The sequence below is a fragment of the Taeniopygia guttata genome, chromosome 2 (assembly GCF_048771995.1).
Source record: "Taeniopygia guttata chromosome 2, bTaeGut7.mat, whole genome shotgun sequence".
Classification (NCBI taxonomy): domain Eukaryota; kingdom Metazoa; phylum Chordata; class Aves; order Passeriformes; family Estrildidae; genus Taeniopygia; species Taeniopygia guttata.
Window position 1 is genome coordinate 19,006,042 of NC_133026.1, and position 22,997 is coordinate 19,029,038.

The 22,997-nt window shown below is 37.8% G+C and overlaps 1 protein-coding gene across 1 annotated transcript in view; it reads left to right on the plus strand.

Annotated features, from left to right (window-relative positions):
- The window catches only part of NEBL (nebulette), a 251,267-nt gene that overhangs the window by 52,700 nt on the left and 175,570 nt on the right, over positions 1-22,997 (plus strand). The window contains 1 exon segment of the mRNA XM_072925465.1: positions 21,976-22,060. Within this exon segment, the coding sequence (XP_072781566.1) occupies positions 21,976-22,060 (85 nt within the window).

A 22,997-nucleotide genomic window follows, 5' to 3' on the forward strand; every position in this document is an offset into this window, starting at 1 on the left:
TAAAAAATACTCCCAAGAGCTCTTCCACAGCTAGAACATGATGGACACCTTCACAGAGGGTGTGAAAAATAGAAAGAACTGGGGAAATTCTATGGATATAGTCATGTGTTTTCAACTGGAGAAACCAATTAAAAAAAAAAATCTAGACTTGAGCCATAAAAATGAAATTTAAACTGTTGTGACCATTGAACAACCTGATGCTAAACCAGAAATTTTGCCATTGTGAAAGCTTTATAATAAAGTGTGTGGTATTTGTGCAGGTACCATGAACTTACAAATAGATGATTTTCAGTTAGTTTTAAATTTTAAGCATATTACAGTAGGACTTTTCAATACCTCAACAGCTGAGACTTCATGACTGTTCTGCATATTGGAATAAGAGTAAAATATTATTAAGAAAAATTGGTTCATTTATCTGTGATCTGGCTCTAGGAATGTAAGAGAAAATGTTCTGTCCCTGTTTCTTATTTTGTCAGACTTGCCATCAACAGAAAAAGGGTTTAGCAGAGAAAAGGACATGGAAATTAACTGAAGTGGTTAAAAAAACTGGGCAATACTGCATGAAATGCACAATATAGCCTCCCTGCTTTTCTGTAAAGGAAGCAATCATTGCCCTAACAGTTTCTTTACAGTTCTCATTTTTTTCAAAAATAGCTTTATAGTCAATTGTATTTGGTATAAAAAATAAATATGTAGAAAACTTTTCCCAGAAATGTGACAAAAGATAAAACATTGATTAATATTTTGATTTATAAAAGGCACCTGGATAGAGACTTGTAAAATTTTTGTTTTCTTAAACCAAAGTTCTTTCATATAAGAGAGGAAACATGTTACTTGTACACTAGGCTTTTGCTTTCTTGTGATAAAGGCTGTCATTTTCCCAAGTGTAGAAAGTGGTATAGATTTTTCCAAATCAGGCAACATGTGCTGTATTGCATTCAGTTCGAAGCCAAAACAATATTGTGCAGCAGCATTCTTTGCTAAAAAGCAAGCATAGGTGATAAGATCCAGCGATTATTTCTTAGGAAAGAGTGTCAGGACTCATTAATATCTCATTCAGGTTCATAAACTGTTGGGCTTCCCATGCCTGCTTGTACTGATTGCCATCAACCTGAGCTCCTTCCCCTGTTTTTGCTGAAGGTCAGGAATAGTTTGTTGCAGCAAGAACCTTGTTTGTATTTTCCCCTGATGTACAAATCTGAGCTAACAAACTCAGTTTTATACCACCTTGCAAGTATTTGTATTAATAATACATGAACTCTGAGGTAGTTGCTGCACTAAACCCCATGAATCAAAATCCAGTGCCTTTTTGTAGTTGCCTAATAGTTGTTTCTGGGAAGGTGTGCTCCATTTAGTGCCTTTTTGGGCCTTCTTGATTTGAGGCATCTTTGTTGTGAAAAGTTTATAGAACACATTAGCATTTTGTATAATCAAGATTAGTCAATTTTAAAATATCACAGCTCCTAATAACAGTAATATTTCCACTTAGTCTGTGTGTTATAACTCTGCAGCTAGACTGTCAACAGCTATTAAAAGAAAATTCTCACTTCTTAATGTATATTTTAAGTTTCCATTTAACAGCAATGCTCTAAAGTTCACTATCACACTTGAACAAAAAAAATATTGAGTGAACTGGAGACATAAATATTTTTTAGTATTTAGTATATTTTTCACAAGTGAAATATAATTAGTGCCTAGAACAGGAATCTTCAGTAGGCTGAGGCTGGGGGAAACTCATCTGCTGTACTTCAGTAACCTATATACATGTGGAAATACTGGTCTATTCTTTCTCAACTACACTTTTCATTGTCTCCAGCCATTTAGTGAAACTCAGGGTGAGAATAGTTTCGGGTTTCTTTCTGCACTATAGTTATTTACTCTGCTCTCAATGGTTAAGAAGATTATCTCATTAGCTAAATGTCAGTGCTCTCTGTTCAAGGCTTCAAAGAGGGAATAGGTATGTGCAGAGAGACTGGATAGGATAAATGGTGGCCTGATGATAGTGGAAAAGGAAACTGAATAGTACTTTGCAGTGCTTTGGCATTAAATAAGATTCTCAATAAATAGTGCTATCTGCTGGGAAGTTTCTCAAAAAGCTGAGTGGTATCCATTGACTGGTGTGAGCCACTGCCTTCCAAAAGGTTTCATGGAGGAAGTGGTGATGGTTTCTGGCTTTTTTCTCTGCTGCATTTACCTTTTACCTTAGCTCTTCAAGAATGCAGTGAGTCACCATTTAGAGGTGCCTGTCTTTCTCCATTGATGTGTAGAGGTAGACTTGTTGGTTACTGGAGACAGCTAATTTAAATTCCATGCTGATTGTGACAAACTGATTACAGTCAGTTCCATTTTTGGAGGAAAGTCTGATTTTTGTTGCCTTACAGCTCACCTATCCACTCCCACAACTTACTGTACCATTAATGACCTTCTGGTCAGGAGATGCACTTGGGCCTTGAAAACTCTTGGAAGAAGGCTTATATAGCCCAAGCAAAACTGTTGCTAGAAAATTGTTCAGCTGAAACTGGACCCAGTGTCACATTTTTGGTTAGAGATCACAAAGAGGGAAACAAAACATAAAAATCAATAAAGAACTCTCACATACCTGTGTACTTTGAAGATGAGGAATATCTTTGGGTGAACAAAATTCTGTGTTAACCTTAATTATCTCAACACTTGTATGTTGTTATGCCTTTGCCAAATTTGATAGTGAAATCAGTAAGAAATTTGTGAAATCCATGTGATGTTTTTAGGTGGAGCATACATTCTTGAGGCTGTATTACAGATGGAGACTGTCTCCAAAACCAAAATATGCACTGGCAGCATTTTACTAACACAGACAGAGCTGTACATTTTTACTGAGGTGTTTGTGTAATGTGTTCAGGTTTGTTCATTTTAGTTTATGCCCCATCTGTAATTTTGCCATGGTTCACATAGCAGTAGGCAGCATGCCAACTTCCAGGCTGGCCAGGACACTGTCTTTTTGACCGGAGGCTGCAGATGGTCCCTTGAGTGGATTGATTTTTTTACAGATCCCATCAGCAAAGCCCATTAAGCTTTCATTGAAGAAACCATAAGCAGTGCATATGCTTTAAGATGGTCCTTATTCAAACACAGCTATTGGGGATCTGTCAGCAAAATTTTACATAGTTGTTGGCTGTTGGCTATAATAATGTGAGTTGTTTCTTTTCATTGACCTTAAAAAGTGTTAGTGATTTTTTTTCCATATAGTGATGTCTGGGCAGTAGACTGTACCCATTATGGGCAGCAAACTCATTGTGCGGTGCATTCTCTGGAGACCAGAGGGTCCAAGCTTCAGCTCAGCAACAAACTGACAGCTACTATTTACTGTATTTGCAATTGGCTTCACACCTCTGAGAGAGGATAATAGTTTATCTTCAAAGTAACAGTCTGAAAGTAAAAAACAACCATTGCCCACCCTGCCCCCCAACCAAACAAAACCCCCACTGCATATTAATTTCCTGTCTTTCTGTGTAGCTGCTGTCCAGTGAATTATTAGTCAATAGCCGTAGTCCATATTCTGACTCCTATTGTGTTATTGTCTGAAGGTCAGCTTGTGACAATTTTTCTTACTACGCTTTTCTTTTTGTGCTCAGCCAACAGCCGTGCTGACAATGACGCTCTTTCTTGTAGCGCCTGCTTCAGCACTGCTGTTTGTTGAAGATGATTGTGCCCTCCTATGTGTTTCCTTCCATGCAAATCTTTCTGATGCAGTTGTGAGGGAGAAATTTACCCTGCTATGCAGTTCCTGTATTTGTGATTTCCAACCCAATCGATATCTTGACAGATTGAAAAAAATTTGAAGGCTCTGCATGGTAGGCCCACAGAATGCTGAGTCATTTTCACCAAACGGCAATACACGATTACTTTTCAATTTCATCTGCCTTTTTCCCTCACTAATTTTCTCTTTTCTGTCTTTTTGCCTCAGTCACTTCATATTTATGAAACTCTGTGTATATGCGTCTGTGTTTTAATTTCTTGGCCTGGCTGCCCTTGCCTACTTTTTTTCCCCCCACTTTTTTGTTACAGATTTCTGTAGAGACACTGTGTGCTATTGGTAAAGTTGCATTTCCCTGCTCCTGGCTTTTGCAGGTTTACTGTTGTCTACTTGCAGACATCGGGCTCCTTACCGAGAACTCAGAGCTGTGGTTAAAAAAAAAGACAGTTTAAAATGGTAGCAAAGCCTTTGCAGAGCTGGGACCAGTGACCTTGCTTAGGTTATACATCACTAAAAAAGTGCAGATAAAGCAGGATTGCAATTCTACACATGATTTTTTTGATAATCTTTTAATAAAAAGCTTGTTGTTTCTATGTTATCTTCTAAATGGGAAGTTCTTACCATCTGATTTAATGCACTTGAATTATAAAGGATGCTCTGCATTCCTGAGGCTCAGCTAAGAAGGAGTCAGTGGGTAAGTCTTCAATTGCATAGAAACATCTTGGATCTGGTTCAGTTTGTTTTAAATATTTTTAACCTAAATCAAATACAGAATGTAACACTTGGACACCATATGGATTCATGATGTTTATGAGAAGAATTAGGAGGGATATGAGATTCATAAATCAGGGAGTGGCTCCCATTGATCTGTAAGTGTATTCTCTTTCCTAATGACAGATATAGATAGTCATGTTCAGATCTCTTGACATTTCAGGGCAGAATGTGCGATATAAAGCATAGGAAACCTTCTTGTACTTTGAGTGCATGTCATGCTATGTTTCTAAAAGACCATCCTGTCCTCTTTTTTTTGGGACAGAGATAGTAATGTGGAGTTTTTGTTTGTCTAGCATGGTTGACCCATTTTCCCTCTCTTTCTGTCACTGTCAGCTGATAGCATAATAGCAGGAAAGAAAATAGTTTATGCCTTATTCTCCAGCTACTCTCCCACTTCCCCCTGTTATAAAACATTTTTGAGACTCTCATTTTCTTCAGCCTTTCCCTCTTTTTTTTCCTGAGATGCAGCTGAGTACTTTGTCACAGTGCTGCCTTTTCCCCATCAATATTTCCCAGTGTGCCCTTAGTTCAGATGGTTCTGCCTCTCAGGGAAAGGTTTGTTTTATAATCTCAGTGAAACCTGTCTTTTTAAAAACAGACTAAGATCAAATTGAGCTGATCTACTTAAATGAAAAAAAATGGAAAGCACAAATCTGCTTTAACTCAAACCCGGTACCTAAAGCTAATATGGATTAGGTCACATTTGGCAAGTGTGTGTATCTCTGGGTTGCTTCTATTAACTGGGTCCATGTTCTCAGACTCGCTGGAAAAAGAAATAGAAAACAATTGGTGGAACCTAAAGTGACAAAATTGACGAAAGTCAGGAGATAGTGTTGCATTTGCTGTTCTGGCTGCATATACATATTTAGCATTTGAAATTGGTTGGGTTTTAAAAACTTCTGCTGCATCAATTTGTTTTTGTTTTAGCAGAAGTCAAGAAATACAAAGTTATAGAAATTACCTCTTAATGTTAAGAGGCCTGTGATCCACATTCAGAGCAGAGTAAAACTGAAGAAGTCTTTCAGGTGAAGGACTAATTGATTTCTCTGGGAACCCTTTTAGTCTTTGAATTATTGCATATTTCCAATACTTTGCCTTTTGCTTGCACCTTGTATCTTTTACAGAGGATAAATAAGGTGCTGTACAAATATCTGATGTTTTATGCTGTTAGACTTTGGTATAGTGAGGTTTTTTTCCTAGGCTGTAATCTACAAGTGGGACAGCAGGGAAAAGCCTTAACAGGCCTTCCCAACCTTGAGCCAAGTCCTGTTAGCAGGACAGAAAGCTATGGATGGGAAGCTAAGCTGTGTTCCCACTGAAGTGTTTCTCACAGCTGTTTGGAGCTGTGTTGTGGTCACATACAGCAGACAGTCCACTTTAATGTGCTGACCCAATTTTTCGCTGTCTTTCTGTTCCAGTGACAGCCCCTGCTGCTTGTGTGCATCACGACCAGCTGCTGCTTAGCCTGGGTAACCTTTGCTTCCTTCAAAGGCAACTGTGGCTTGAGTGCTTTTGGACTGATGGGAGTCTCAGTGGAGTATTTTGTAGTAGACATGTGTGCATGTGTTTAACACAGCAGTAACATAGAGAGGAATGTGCTATAAACAAGGATGAGGTAGGTTATTCAGTATAAGGGTAGCAGTGACATTTGAGGATATTTAGTTACTACAGCCTGGGAAAACAGAAACAATGGCCATTACCTTATAAAGGATGTTGTAAATTTTTCCTATATGTCATGTTTTGTACTCAGTCCAGGTTTTGACTGGCTCATTTCTGTGCACTGACAAGATTCCTGCTGAAGGCTGCTGAGCTGGAGCATGATGCAGGAGTACTCTGTAGCATGTTTACTGAACTTGTTTTTCATTATACCAAATCTATTTTGTTTAACTTCACTTTATCCATGAGGTTTGGAGCACATGCTTATTAGACATGTGATTAATGTATAGATACATACCTAGATAAGTTATCACTGCTTACCTCATGTCAAGACAGCTGAGGTGTTGGAATCTCCTTGCTTCTGCACCAAGCTCAGCCTGGTTGTTGCATGTCAGTCTTTGACTTTAATGAAACTCAGGGAAAACTCAGCCAAGGGCTGCTGCACTGGTGCAGTACATTTCTTATTCTGAAAGCTATTTCTTTTTCCGGCGTGCTGAGGTACAGTACAAGCAGGTGCACTACCTTCATATAGTTCAAGAAGGAAATAAGACTCAGATTTTACCAAGTATCTAAAGTTCTGCTGGGCACGGACCCTGCTATCCTCAATGTAAGAGCCCACCAGTTCAAAGATATCTCTACAGAGCCTTAGAAATGTGACTGGCGCCTATCTTAGAATCATATGATGTTTCAGACTGAAGGAACCTCAGGAGGTCCTGTTCAGAAGAGAGTTAGCTGTGGTCATTCAAATCTTGAAAACATCCAGCAATGGAGCCTGTATAACTTCTTTGGTAATTTTTTCCACTAGTTGACTGTCCTTATGGTGGAAGAGTTTCTTCTTATATGAAACCTGAACCCCTCTTTTTTCAATTTATGCTCATTGTCTATTGTGTTCCCACAAGGCATCACTGTGAAAAGCCTGTCCCTATATTTGATACTCCTTGCAGAATTTCTCTATTTCTGTCTTTTTGTCTTTCTGTCTGTCTTTCTTTTCCAACTCCTTGCAAGTGTTGGAAGGTTGCTTCAAAGCCTCTTCTCCAGTCTGAACAAGCCATGATTCCTTAGCTTGTTCTCATGGGGCAAGTCTTCAGCCAGCTGATCTCACTCTGGTTTATTGATCTTTCTGATATTGCAAGCCCAGTGCTAGATGCAGCATTGTAGATGTGGTCTAATGAGTGCTAGACAGAAGGGGATAAGTGCTTCTCTTGATCTGCTAGCTGTGTTCCTGTTGATGCAGCCCAGGCATCCTCCTGGGTAAAGGGAAGCTATGTTGCCCACGCAGGGCATGAGCAGAGAGAGGCTTAAGGCTATCTAACATAACAAGGGTGTTTTAAACTGCAGCTTGCATTGTCATGCGAGTAGCAGGAGGCAGATGGTTGAGCCTTCTCTAGTAGCAGTCAGTATGCCACCATGGTGTGTCTCTTTCAGGCTCCAACTGTTGTCAGGCTGGTGGTGGAGTCACCTCTGGTGGGACATATGCAAGACTATCATTGTATTTGGCACCACACAGAGAGAACTGTACACTGAAGGCCCTTTGTGCAAGAATTACTGGAAACAGAACCCCGTTCTGGCATGTGAGATTCCTTGTTCATTTGTTGCTTCCTTCCCAACACTTTCAGCTAACAAATGATAGGCAGAGTTTTAGGGGTAGAGATTTGAGATGAGTAACGAAAGAAAGGGACAAGAAGTGAAATGTGCTGGGACAGTGAGTCTTGTTTCTCTGGCCAGCTGCAGTGCTAGCCATTGGAAAGACTTTGTCCTCATACCACTGCTGGTTTTACTTTGGTTATGAATGTTTGCAGCTGTCCTTTCCTTATTTACCTTACTTAGCAATTGCTGGCTTTGGGGAGAAAAAGGCTACCTGATCTATGTATGAGAGTTCTCAGTAGCAGGCAATTTAGTATTAAGGTAAATAATTATAGTGACAAGAAACTGCTGACCATAATAGAATTTGAGTGTTTAAATATTAAATATATGTTTCTTTTTGTTTCTCATATAATCCACTACTAGAAAAATAGGGTCAAATAGGGCAAGTTAAGGGAAGTGCTCGTTTACCTCTGTTCAGCCCTGGCGAGAATCTGGAGTGGAGTACTGAGACATACTGGAATGAAGCAAAAGGCCACACAGATGAACTTGGGATTGACTTTCCAGTGTGAAAGTGATTGGGCACTTGACACAGGTTGCCCAGAGTGGCTCTGTCCTTGGAGATACTCAGAAGGGGACTGGGCATGGTCGCAAGCAACCCGCTCTAGTTGTCCGTACTTTGGAAATTTTTAGAGGTCACTTCTAGCCTCAGCTCTTCTGTGATTCTGTGATTTAGAAACAAAGATGCAAGAGGGTTTAGAAAAGCCACACAGAATAATGCACGTTGCTAAAATGGTGGAGCAGAAGTTCTTGAATTTTCTTCCTGGAGAGCACAGGAGGTGGGAGTCCAGTGGTATAGGAACTCCAGCTCAGATTCCTTTGTTTCATCTGTATTAGCAAATTAGAGATATGAATGAAACTCATGGTTAAATTGCTGAAATGCTGACAGGCACAATAACTTCAGCCAGTTCCTAGGTATGGCTCTGTTCACACACAAGCCAACTTCTGCTCTGCTCAGGCAATTTGGATACCCTGTTTTGGACAGTAGGAGATTTGAGCAGTAGTATGTGGGCTGCTCTATGGCACTCAGCCTCACTATCATTGAGTCTTGCTAGATGTTTTTAATTAGCTATCACAGATGTGGAAGTCTAAGTGCCTGGAGCCATTGCTGGCAACCTGAAGAAATGTCTTTTGCCTTAGCTCTAGCTCCTGTGCTTTTAGGCTTGTGGATCACTGGATTTTCAGGGAAGGACCTCATCAATCTTTTACAACTGATAGGGAGTCATGAGACTAGACACTGTGTGAGCCAGAAACTCCCAGAGATTGAGCTCCAGGTATCAGCCAAATTTATTAAAAATTCAGGAACCTTAAAAGAAACAAGAAGATATTAACAAGCATAATAAAAGACTTAAAAAAACAAAACGAGGCACTTAAAAGACATAAAAGTATTTGCATGGGGAAGGTATATATTTTAAATTCTGAACAGCAAAAAATAGCTATGCTCTGTTGTTCCATTTTATTTCTTAATAAAGCAGAAATTAAACAGCTATGCTGACAGTAATCCCTATACCTATTCTTTGTAATATATCCAACTTCTCATCAAAATGGAACATTTAGTTTTTCACTAGTGAGCAATGCACAACTTGTGTATTTTTAAGAACTTTGACAAAACCAGGTTAATTTAGTATGCCCTCAAACTTTCTTCCCTGCCCCCCCTTCCTCCCCCCTCCCCCCTAGTTATCTTTTTTACTCCACAGGATTTCTGTCCTGTGAAAATAGTTAGTTTTTTCAGGTACTTATTTTGGATTCCATCATAGCTTTTCACCATTTGGACTTCAGTGAAACTGGGGATGTTCATTGAGTCTTCAGTGTGGGCAGCCGTCATTCATTTTACTTTTCACTTGAATAACATGCTTAGCAAATTTAAGCTATGGTGTGCAGAGGTCTTTCTTTCTTTGCCTTTGTTGACCACTGCAGTGCTCCACAGATGCCTTAGCTTTCTCAAGTGAGGTCTTCCTGCTCCTGAGTGGAGTAGAAGTGACAATGCTCAACGCCTTGGATATCTGGGTTTTAATAAAAGGCAGACAGAGCTCTGTCAGTCAGAGGCTCACATATGCTGGTGCAGGAGGACAGACAGATGAAAGGGTCTGGCAAAACTGAGTTCTTTTGCAGATTTGAGCATTGTGTTTTAAGATTTAAATCTGTTCTGAGATTTTGCATTTTAAGTAGATGCTTAAGAGTTGATTTAAGCATTTGGAAAAGCTGTAGATTGAATATTGAAAGTGTTTTTATTTTGTGCATTTGTTCTTGTGTTGAAAGCTATTTATGGTAGGAACTTTAAACTCTTGTCTGGTAGTATATTTTCACCACAGTGTAAATATCCATATGAAGATCCCAGGAGTAATCTCAACACAGGCAAGGAAATATAATTATATATCCAAGAGACTATTTCAACACAGTTCAGTTTTGACAAAAGGCTTATGGCTTCTTCAGCTTTAAAATACTGTTATTTTTTTCCCCTGAACTATTCAGAAAATACAGTTTTTGTAAACTAAAATATCTTTGTAGTGTAAATTTCAACAGGCCTGTAGAGGAAGCAATGTGCTTTACCAGTGATTTCATGGGACTTGGCTGGCACTCAGGAAATGTTGGTCACTGAATTGCTTCAGAGGCTCCAGGCTTCTTCCTCACCGAGTTGCAAGAAATTGGTGGAAATATACTTTTAATTTCTATGAACGGACAGGGTTGACTGGATCATTGAATGAGATTATTAGTAGATCTGTAGGAAACAAAAATTATCTAAGTCCCAAATGAAAGCTTTATGAGTCTGTGGAAATGGAATTAAAGTTACTTACAAATAATGAAATAACTAATTGCTATGTTCTTCATTAATTTTTATAAAATAACAATTTTATTTTTGTATTTGTGAAAGACTTTATTAGTTATAATCTGTATATAGTTGTAACAACATTTGGCAACAAAGTTGCTATCACTGTAGTGAAATAGCATTTTTTGACAAAAAGTGTTTTTTCATCAAAATGTAATTTACCAGCTGAAATATATTCCACCAGTTTAAAGGAATCTCTGTGGTCTTGAAACCTTGATTTATTGACTTTTTAAGATGACAGTTTTGTGATTTTACTGTCTGTTATGCTAGCAAAGACGTGGTACTGATCATGCACTGACAGGGTAAATAATAATTTTTGAACCATAAGACCAGTTTTAGGTATTCACATGCAAGCTTCAGTTGTGAACATATTTCCTGCAATACTGAACTTCAACATAGCAGCTACAGATAGTTTGCTTTGCATTTCCTGTCATCTCTCTTTATCTGTTACTCAAAGGCACATATTCAGTTTTATTCTGAATGGATTCAGTTGCCCTCTGAGGGCTCTGGCCATGGAGGATCTGGTTGATGGGTTTGCAGAAATGTAGTAATAGGTGTAGAAGGGGCTCAGACAGTGACATCTGAGAGATCTGTGGCCTGCAGCATTTAGGAATAAAAAGGAAAGGTAGAAGATATTTCACTTTCTTTTTTTTTTTTTCATAGTTACGAATACCTTCCCAGGTCTTCTGTGTTCCTGTGGTGTAAATGCTATTTAATGACTAAGCTGTGTGATCTGAAGCATGAGCTTGTCCTTTCATGTTGCACATATCACATGTCTTTTCACTATTAGTTCAGTGACTTCCTTTCTTCTCCATCTATCCCATAATTCACCTTTTTGCATTTGATCTGGCAGTGTGATAATGTATCTGCTCTGACATGCTGAGTTTTTGCATACCTCATGGAAATAGCTTTTTCTCTGCGTTTTGCTGTAGTTAAAGTACTTGGTTTATGCTTTGGGCAGGCCTTTTCTGTAAATTGACTTAGGAATTGCTTGCATTCCTCTTATATGTGATTTTGTTTGTGCCTGTTTTCCATCCTGAAGGATTAATTTGTTAGGATATCAGCAGCCATTCATCAGCTGCTCTCTTCTGTCAAAGTGGGGAGATGGAAAGCATTTCTTTGCCTTTTGACCTGAAGTTGTTGGAAGGCTCTTCAGCCTAAAAGAATGAAAAACTCCAGAGATGTTATCAAGTTCTGCTTGTTTGCAAAGAAGCAAAATGGATGCCCTGCCCCTGGAAGTGTTCAAGGCCAGGTTGTGGCCTTGAACAACCTGATCTAATGAATGGTATCCCTGACTGTGTTAGTGGGGTTGGACTAGATGATCTTTATGGTCTCTTGCAGCCCAAGCCTTTCCATGACTTTATGATTCTATCGTTTGAGTAACACTTTCTCTGTGGAAACTTGTGGAAACCATTTGGATGACATGCAGTGCAGTTGCTTCAGTCTCTGGAACAGTATTTGGGTGGAATTTAGGGTCTGTGTCCAAGAAAGTGATGGGAAAGCCCATGCTCTATGAATTACATAAAGCTCATTCATTTGCCTAAGTCTTTAATTGAAAATACTAAGAGCCATGACAGAAACCCCTGTACTTTAACAGGAAGCTACATGGGAGTATTGTTTCAAGCAGGGAGCAAAGAGAGAAAGCAAAGAGGAGAGGGGATAGTCTTTGTAGCAATACTGATGGAGCATTTAATTAGCAATGGCAACTGCACCTGGTTCTAGTCAAAATAATTAATGGTCCATGAGGAGCTGAAAGCATAAATACATGCAGAAGTTCTGTAGGTGTTTGCTGGGTATTAGTGAAAATGTGACATAGTTGTTGCTTTTTCATGATAAACACATAAAAAGGACTCTGTGTTTTGATTGAATTACACAGACTTTAGAATTTGGAGCTTACAGACCAGATCTTCTGTGAAATATGGCATCCTATGCCACATCGTGAGGTGTATAGAACATTATGTGATGTGTTGTATAGAACAGTATTAAATTAAATTGGTAATATATTGACTTTTGCCAAGGATTTACATTAAAAATTACAGTGTTTGCTTTTGCATCCTTGTATCCTTTCAGCAGAACAAGCTAAAGCAGGCTCTGCTGAGAATATTCTTTATTTGTGAGCAAAAGCTGAATGTATAATTTAATAATTTTGTATAGGCAAATGTGCTGTAATATGAAATTGTTTTACACTATACTAGCATAAAATATATTTTATATACTAAATAAACTTCTTTTCTATTAATACTAATTCTATAGAAATGGATACATTAAAGGAGAGACATTTTATACAGCTGCATGGTTAACATAGCTGCTTAGAATGTACAATATGTGAATAAGCAACTTTCCCATGACAAAAAAGCAGCTTTTCCTTTTTTTTTTTTAGCACACATGTAAAAGTAACTCTGTTAGGTTTTTTGACTCTAACTTGGAGTTGCTGATGATGGCACCATTTTGGAGGACATATGCTTAATACACTTTGCGGTTAAAGAGGCATTTTTGATTGTATTTGCCGTGTCTTGAATGATAGCTCTGTAATTCAGAAACGCCAATAATCGTCTAATGAAGTTTGGCTCTGTAGGTTTGCTGAAGAAATGAAGAAAAGCATGAGGATTAAAAGCTAGAAGAGACTTACACAGAAGAGTTAAGAAGTAGAAAACATGGAAGCTATGAACTATTCCATATTTAGTTTTCCAGGTTTTGACTTATACCTTCAGTTTTAGGAGAGCACAACAGCTGGACTCCAGTTTCATTACAGCTTTGATCCAGCACTATATGGCCTAACATGTTTTGAATGAATGCATGTGATGCCTTAAGTTTTAGCTTTCAAATTTTTCAGATTCTGTACTGCATTAGGGTATCATTCTGAACTTAATATGAAGTGTCAGCAAGTTTTCTCCACAGTTTAGTTAGACAAAATAATCCTTTTCCAGCTGGAGAACCAAGGACACTGCTGCAGCTTCAGGCCCAAAAAGTACAAATAATTGTACTTTTGAGTACAATTGAGGAGAGCAGTCTGGGAGGATGGGACTTCATAACCTGAAGCTATAATTGGACAATCAACCCCAATATGTAAATGGACCAAAACCTATAAAAGTGTTAAAACTTGAGACTCGGGGTCCATCTTGGGTCCATCTTGGGTAGAGCCATGGCCAGGCTCCTGTACTGCCCAAGGTGTATCCTTTGAAGGCCTTTTTAATAAATACTGAATTTATAAATAAATAAATTTATTCCTTTAACACTGTCTAGCCTCTGTTCCAGGTAGCCTCTCTAGGCACCAGATGAATAAGAATTTCAGTTCTTAGTAGCAAATATTCATTCTTTCAGTCAATAGTCCCTTGGAAGAGGGAGGCTTAATAGAGGCAGTGAGCAATAGATAATCACTTGTTCTTGATTTCTGATGTTATTGTCATAGATTTTTGGCATTAAAATTTTCAGAATGAAACTTCTCCCTTGTGTTGTAGCTCTTGCACTTGAAAAGCTGGCATAGAAGAAAGCATTATTAGGATAGATGCAAGTTTTACTTCTTTTTGTTTATGGCTGGTCTTTGTATCTGAAAAATAGTTGTCTGTTTAGATGTATTTAAATCCCCATACTGAGTGCTACCAATTGACTGGGAGCAATTACACTTGTATGATCTAGTGTCATGCTGCTTGAGATACTGATATATTGGACATAGAATAAATAATAAGAAAATGTAGGAATTCTGTAAGAATATTTGCCATTGTTGTATGCATGAATTATGTCTCTTTCACACACAGCTTAAGTTTGTGTTTTTCCTGCTCATATATATGTTCTTTTGTCTCCCAGATATTTTGGAAGAAATAATAATCACAATATCTGGAAGAAAATACTACGGAAATATTGAATCATCAGCCTTTTGTTGTGCCACTGGTGATTACAAAGTTTTCTTAAACTTCTGTGAAATTTTCTGTGTCTAGGTGATGTATAAGCTTGGGTGAGCTCTGGGTGAGCTCACTGTGTGATATCCTAGGAGCAGTCTAGCAGTGACAAATGTTAGCATGTACGTATGCATATCTTTGGCGGATTTTGCTGTTGCAGTCAGATTTTTTTATTGTTTTGTTTTGCCACTGTTGCCTTCTCCTTTCAAGCTTCTCTGAACTTTCTGTGCATCTTTTTGTGTATCCTTCTCCAACAGTGGTTCTCACTTTTTGATCTGTTGTCAATGCCTACTAGTGTGCTGCCAATAGATTTCTGCGCAGCTCCAGGCTATGCTGTAGTTCTTGGTCTGCTACTGACTAATTTTCTTTCCCCAAGCACTGGAGTCCCATAGCTGAGGAATAGGTAAATTATTGAAAGGGTGAGTGCCTGGCTCCACTGAAAATTCTAGCAGTTCTACTTTTGAAGTCCATGATGATTGGATTTTACTCTTTTTGATATTTTTGCTGAATCTGGATGCTACTGGGCTGAGATCTGTATTATAACAATTCTTAGTATTATATGATAAGATATGAACTGTGTCCTCCTCCTGCTGTATTTTTTCAAATCATTAAAATTTAAATGTTTTGACCTAAATTTCTCAAGAAGCAAGACTTGCTTGTCTCTTTAACAATGTATCTTTCTATGTATAATAAATATAAAATTGCAAAAGAGAGAGAAAAGAAAAATGTAAGAAATGGGGAAAAAGTTAAGATCACCTGAGAGCTGGGGTATTTTTTTAATTCTGAGACAGTTTTTGGGAGGAAGCAGGAAGACAGCATTCCTTGGTGGTTAGAGCATGAGCCCAGCTGCCTGTGTGACACTGCTGGTGTTGGCCTAGAGGCACTTGGCCTTCTGTCTTCACCAAGCTGGCTCTAAGCTGTTTTCAGGGGAGCTACTTGAAATCAAAATATGAATATGGAACATTGCAAATTCAGAGAACCCATGTATCTGAAATTGTATTTGAGATAGGTTTCTTGGTGATCTTGGTATTGTAAGTACAAAGTAATTTAATGTTGTGGCTTCTATGCTTTTTCTCTAGAACTTAGCCAATACTGGCCACATGAGTAATGGTAATGATTTTGGATACATGCTATGAGAAAGTTTGAAATTGACAAGATTTTTGCTATTTTCAAAAATTAACTGGCCTTTTAAATTCTGAAATAAGCTACCGCGGGTCTAGACCGGTTTTCAATAGCTGCCCCTTCTGCCAGTGATTAAAAGGTGGCTGTGCAGTCCAGTTCTCTGTTCTTTGGGGTTCCTCAATGTGTGACAAAGATTTGCAGAGTTAACTGCTCCGCTAGTTTGGTGCAGTAGTATTTAGGAGTGAAATTTCAAATGGTGGGAAGCATGAAATTTGGAATTAGAGTTGACTATCCAATTTTTTAAACTCTTTTATCTAAAATGTAAACATTTTCTGCCTTGTCATTTTCAGTAAATAGTTAATTTTTTCAGCCTCTAACCGAGAACAGTAAGGTACTAACCTGAGTCTTGGGGCCAGATACAGTCAAAATATTTAATGTGGTCCTCCCTAACTTTAGATTTTGAACGCAGCCCCAGATATGAGTCTCTGTAGTTCTGTATCAAGTGCCAGTTTGGTAGCACAGTGTGTAACATGTGCCTGCTTTAGTGGGATATGTGGACTTCCATTCACTCTAGGAGCAAAGGTGTTATGGCTTATCCCAATAAGCAAGTGGAATATTCATACTTTTTTAAAATGGATCTTACGCTTGCTAACTCTCCTGCAAATCAATACAAGCTCATTGCTCTAGGGGATTTTTCTCATAAAAAAGGAACTTGCATTTAGCTAGCATATGGGAGAAACTTTCTCCTTTACTTCAAGGAAGAAGTACAGATACAGAAATTAAATATTTGAAAAGTTTCCTGCAGAAGGCAAAAATTGAAAAATGTGTTCCAAAGCAAACTAAGCCACAGTTCTTCATACAGAGGGGTAGATTCAGGTAACCAAAGAGAATGCCATCTTTGGATAATTTCTGGAGAATTGCGATGTATTTCTTGTTCATTTTATTGCCCAGAACTGTATTATGCACTAGTTACATTATTCCTACTACAAAAGCCTTTGTAATTGCATGCAAATAAGTGATCTTGCACAGAAAACTCAAAACAAAAGAGAAAACCCAGAGAAATCCCTCCTGGAGCTTCAGAGCTGCAAGTGCAACTGAGCACGAATTTCAAATCAAGTAGTCAGCTGTGGGCAAGATCTCCCTCCTGCTGGTTCTTTCTCTGCTGTTTTGCATCTTACATGTCCTTCTGTGAATGACACAGTTTCAAGATAAGGGGTTTAAAGCAGTCCTGTGTCTCTTCTAACTGCCAGTTTAAACACTCCCAAGCACAACTTAATACCCTGTCAACTTTATCCTGGAAAAATTATTTTGTCATGTGTCTTTTATATGAGACTCAATTGGAGACCTGTGTTTCTCCTCTCTGTTTTTGTGCTGTTTGTTGACATGAGCTCAGATCACATTTACCAGATTGGGCCCTTGCAGGTCTGAGATGGAGCTTCCCTACCTGTCCATCATTTTTGAGCTTTGGTTACATCCAGACTGCTAAATTAGTATTCACTATTTAATATCAGTTTTCAATTTTTGTATATGCTGTACCGAAGTGCTATTTTTAAAAGCATAACTTATTTTTATAGTTTTCTATAATTCTTTTAAGATCGGTTTAGTTTTGTTATATTGTCTTACGGGTTTTTTTTGTTCAAATCTGCATTACTGCAAGTGAAAATAAGTTTTTATTTGTTTTTGTGGGTTTTTTTCTTTTCTTTTTTTTTTTTTCCTTTTAAACCTTCTCTTTTAGCATTTGCTTAAATTAGAAGAATAGTTTTTTTGGGCAAAACATAGGAGAGGACAGATAGCCTAATGTGACATCCAGTGATGGCAACTGGTATTATGAAAAGATGTGATGGAGCTGACCCTCTGCTTAGGAGACTGATTTTGATTTGTATATTTTGTACCTGTTATCTGGTTAAAAAATATCACAAATTTAATGTTGCAGACAAATATGGAATAGATATTTTAGAGGAGACATAACTCCATAGAAATCTAGTACTTCTGACATGGTCAGAATTCTGTAACTGAACAGTTAATTTACAGTTATAAGAAACACACACAAATCTCTTAGTATTTTGTAAATGTTGGTTAAGTCAGAGCGACGTATAAGGAAGGTAATTCCAGTAGATGCTTGAATTTATCTCAGTCTGAATCTGACCTTTTACAGAAGAGACAAAGCTGAACTTCATCCCATTATCTCTCAGAACATTTTTCTTTCCTTTTGTTGGATTGAGAGCATGGAAAAGCAGATGAAAACTTTACAGCTAAAAAAGTATTTAGGAAATTTTCTATATTTAGTCACTGGAAAAGCTAGGTAACTTTCAGGTGCTTTCCTGAGTTCTCAGAGGCTTTACTGATCCTATTTTCAATATAAGGAGTTTCCTCATAAGCAGCAAGAGATTGAGTTGGGGTTTGCTTTATAAATCAAGCTATGCAGCTGAGGCAGGCAGTACAGTAACCCGCAGCAGAGACACTCTACTGTGTATCCTGATTTGTTCTGGAACTTCTTGTATAGATCTTTATAGAGGATTAATCCTAATAGCATTAGTGTGGTAAGACATATTGCTAAGTAGACTTAGACAACTAACAAAGACTTAAAACAAACAAAAAAATCCTTTGAACATTGCCATTAAATAGCTGACATGAGATCAACCTCCTTAACCAATTCCTGGCTCTTTCTCAGACATCATCTTGAACAAAAGGGAAGCTGAGCAACGGATTACCAGGGACCACTGTCAGCCTTTTGAATTTAAAGGCTGTTGCCATCCAGTTACTTATCCTTATTCAGAACATTTTGACGAAATGGGGTATAGACCTAAACTGATAGTTAAAGTAGCAGATTATTGAATTTCAACACTTGTGTTTCAGACTTCTATTTCAGACAAAAGTATCCAATGGTACAAGGTATCTTTGAGAGTTTTCACATAATTTAATATTTTAAATACTGGTAATTATCCTGAAGACATGGTATCAGTAAACTTAAAACAAATGTAGAAAGCTGAAGATAGGATTTAAATTTAACAGTAGTTTTTTTAAATGCATTTGAGGCAAGAATTTCCATAAATTAGAAGGGATGTATCTAAACCCATGTCTTTCTGGTTTGAAATACCATGTGAGTGGTTTCATAAATCAGCTGCGGTTAAAATGACAACCCATAGTAGAATGCACTGCTAATTCAATTTTGCTAAATGATTCTTATTGTTACTGCTGTAATACATTTTGATAAATGGTTTAAATTTTGATAAATGGGTTAGATGATCAGTTTAAAGACCAATTCAAATTTCAGCAGTTTTGTTCACTTGTCATTGTTTTCATCCATGGTCAAGTGTAAATACTTTTCATTGATAAAATCAGTTTACATAGTATTTTCAAGCATATTAAAGCACAGTATCTTCAAGACTGAACATACCTTTTTTACTTGGAGTATGGAGCTAGTGCTTCTTAAATAAATAATGATCTTAGGTACATTGGTTCTCAAGTGGTTTGCTTGGAATGTTGAAATATCTCTGAGCTTCTGAATACTAGTTGTGGAAGAAAGCATTTATTTACAAATGATCAGCAGTAAGAGCTGGTGAATGATGGGGACAAAGGTGTATGTTTTTATGCTTCAGAATAGAGAGGTTTAACTTGAGAGCCTGGGTTTGCAGTTCTCTGCTGCTGTTCCTGACAGGCTCCCTGGGGGCTGTGGCTCAGACACTTGCTTCAGTATTGTCCACACAATTCCCAAGGGGACCTGGCCAAAAACCCTGTCTGAGCTGGCTGCACTCTGTGTTCTCAATGTTAAAAAGGATGAATTCATGTGATTACTATGATTATACTACCAGGGTCATGATATGTAACCATGGTGTAAAGCAGTGCAATGAATGCTAATGCTTCCAGCATTCAACATGTGCTTAATATAATATTTTAGATGCATGTATGGCAGATTATATTTTTTTAGGGATAGGGGTTTTTGTCATCTACAGGAGCTATCCATGGATACCTCATGGCTGCTATGTGGAAGGCTGCTATGCTTTAAGGTGTGAATTGTGCACCATTGCTGCAATCTTCCTTGGGCATCAGCAAGCCCTGGCTGTGAGGTGGCTTGTTGCTTTCCCCATCTGCTCATTGCTGCTTTCCAAAAAGGGCTTATGACCCTCCTTGTAGCCAGTCTGGCATTTGTTTTTTGCCTCTATACAGAAAAATGAACTGTGAGATTGAAAAGAAAAAAAAGAGGAGCCCTTCTGGAAGTATCTTCCTTGTCCCAAGGTATTACACAATGCTGGCACCAGCTGCCTTGTGCAGAGCCTGGTTCTGCCTCCCTGTGTGTTGCTGGAGCTGTGGTTAAGCCGTTCTGCTGCATTGGCTGATCTGAGGGGTGGTGGGGGGGAGCCCCTGGTTTGAAAAGGAGGGAAGGGGCAGCAGCGTATGCAGAACTCGGTGCTCTCTCTGGCCAAAGCTCCATCTTGGGTGGGACTTTGGGAGGGCTTGGCTGTAACTCCAAATGAATATCTGAAATGTGTCATGCCTAGAAATTCTGCTTTCTAGTTTTCAGTGACATGAGTTCTCTGAGTAAGTGGCTGACATAAACTTAGAGTAGCATTGTTTGTCCATCTGCTAGTACCTAGTCTGGGATAATGCTTACATTTCTGTGTAGAAAAGCTTTCTTGCATCAAGATGTTTAAATTTTTGCTCTTTCTATACAGTTATTAGCCCTTGAGAACCTGAAATCCCTAGGTTGCCCTGTATTTCTCCTCTGTTTTCCCTGTGTAATGACACCATAAATGAGGCGGTGTTCCATAGCCTCTTGGTGCAGGAGTCTGTTCCATTGTGCTGTGGTGTAGAAGTCTGGCAATGCAAGATGTCATTTGATGGGGGGAATCAGGTCTGGGGCAGTTGACTGTATTAAGTTCAGGCAGCATTTCTCATCAATTATTGATTTTTGATTTCTGAGGGGAAAACATTTAGCTTTTGGATAAAACCAGAAATCCTTAATTTTTATGCTTGTTTCATTTTTGCAGGTATTTTTTTTTTGATTGAAAGCATATACTCCATGGAAATATAATTTGTACAGAGGAAACTTTCTTACAAAATACAATTTCGAAAGAAAATATGCATCATGTTTAGACAGAACAGAAATTTCATGATGAAATCATAGCAACAGCATACAACTAGCTGCTGAAAGAACACGCTAGAGATGGCCTGGAGTTTGAACATGGAACTGTTTAATACTGCACATCCTCTGTCTTCAGACAGTTACTGCTTACTCTCTCTGTAGAACTTGTAATCAATTGTTACTGTGTCTGTAACACTATGCCTGTTGTACTCTGAAATGTTGGAGGCACAAATAGGGGAGCTGGCAGACATGGAAAGCTGTGAATGGTAACTGAAGACATGAGTGCCTCATGTCATAGTAAGATGAACATTTTAGTTTCAGACTGAAAATGATGGAAAGTAATTAGTAAGAATCAGTTTGCTCATAGTGTTCCTGGCTCATAATATTATTTCTATTTCTGGCTGTGTTGTTTCATTTTGTTATTTGCTTCTTTTTGTGGTCTTTCCTATTAGGGAACTTCTTGTCTGACAGCAAAATTACAGGATAAATCCATGAAAATTAATAAATAGTGGTTCTGTAAATGAGGAGGATTTGACTGCTACAGTTCACAGAATCACCAAATGATTAGGATTGGAAGAGATCACCAAAGGCCCTCTAGTCCCACCTCCCTGCTCAAGCAGGCTCCCCTAGAGCATATTACCATAAAATGCCAAAGCAAATAGTAGGAGCATATTGTAAAGATGTAAAATTTCAAATTGAAAGAAAAAATGCCTGATGCATTGCAGTTCTGAGACAACACAGCCTTTGGTGCTGGATATTACAATACTGTATTGACATATTTACTGTTAAAGCATTTGACATTCCTCTATCCAGAAAGTACCTGCCTTGATCCTTCTGGTTCCTACACTAAAGGATTAAAGACCCTGTGGTACTCCAGCTGTGCTCTCTTATGTAGCATTTCTGTAAACCAATTTCATTTTAAGGGCTTTTAGTTTAGTCCTTGTCCAGCACATGACTATACCAAGCCAATGCAGTTAAATGTAGTTTTGATCACTCTATTGAAAGCAAATTTTGGCTGATTGGTCTTTGAAGTCAGTGGGCAGGCAGAATGGATGGGATTTAGACCCATTACTCCTTTGTGTTGTTTCTGTAAGGCACGTCTGACACAATATATTTAAATATTTTAATTCATAGCAAACTATGAAAGAATTCTGTACACTGTAGGAAAGAGTGCTGGGATGCATTTGACTTTCTAGCATGTACAAATATTTACTGTTTGGCTTTGTACTTCTTCTTCTTCTAGACATTACCCAAAGCAGTCCTTTACTACAGTGGCTGATACACCAGAAAATCTTCGCCTGAAGCAACAAAGTGAATTGCAAAGTCAGGTAAATAAAAAAATTCTTTTGTCTTCTTAATATTATATAGTCAGTCCACTTCTTTATGGTGTTTCAAAGTAGTAGTAGTATTTCTGTGTACATACATAGTAGAACTGCAATGTAATTATAAAAAAAATGTCAGTTGGTATAATACTGCAAAACTCAAGGTTTTATTTCTGTTCTCACTTATATTAGTTACCGTACAATTGTAATTCCATTGACATCACTGGAATCCTTCATTTTCATCAGTATATGAAGCATTTAAATAGTTTTTAATGTTAGAAGTGATACAGCTTAACTCAAAGGGTTCATTTTCCTTTAACTACCATTGTTATCTTGCATTAAACTTAATAATAAAATAACGTGAGATTAACAAATGATGAATTTGCCATTAGCCGATATTTAGAAGCCTTTAATATTTATCAAAAATAAAATGACTGAATAATCAGTTTACAGATCTCTTATGGCCTCCATCAACTAATACATGAGGCAGTCTGTAAGCTAGTTGTGATAAACACATTATCAATCAAAACTTATGTAGATTAGTAAGAAATGTATTTAAATTAAAATGTAAAATGAAAAGGGAAGAAAATGGCAAAGAAGATTTAGGTGACTCAAATACCATGCTGACTATCTACCATAATTTAAAGTTCTGATTGATAGTAATTCATGTTTATCTGAAAAGCCCTCCTCTCCCCCACTCTCCAGTATCACTTTATATTGTTTTAAATTATGTAACACTGGCAGTTACACAATTTTCCTGTGTAAGACAACTGGTAATATTTGATTGCATTTTATTCTATGAAAATTCTGTGTTTTTTTCTGGTTCTACTGTTTTTTCTAATGGTACCAGAGTTACCAAAGAGGAACTTAAAACCACTAATTTACAGATCATTTAAAAACAATATAAATTATCAGCCCACTGTTTTTTAGGGGTTTGCGAGAA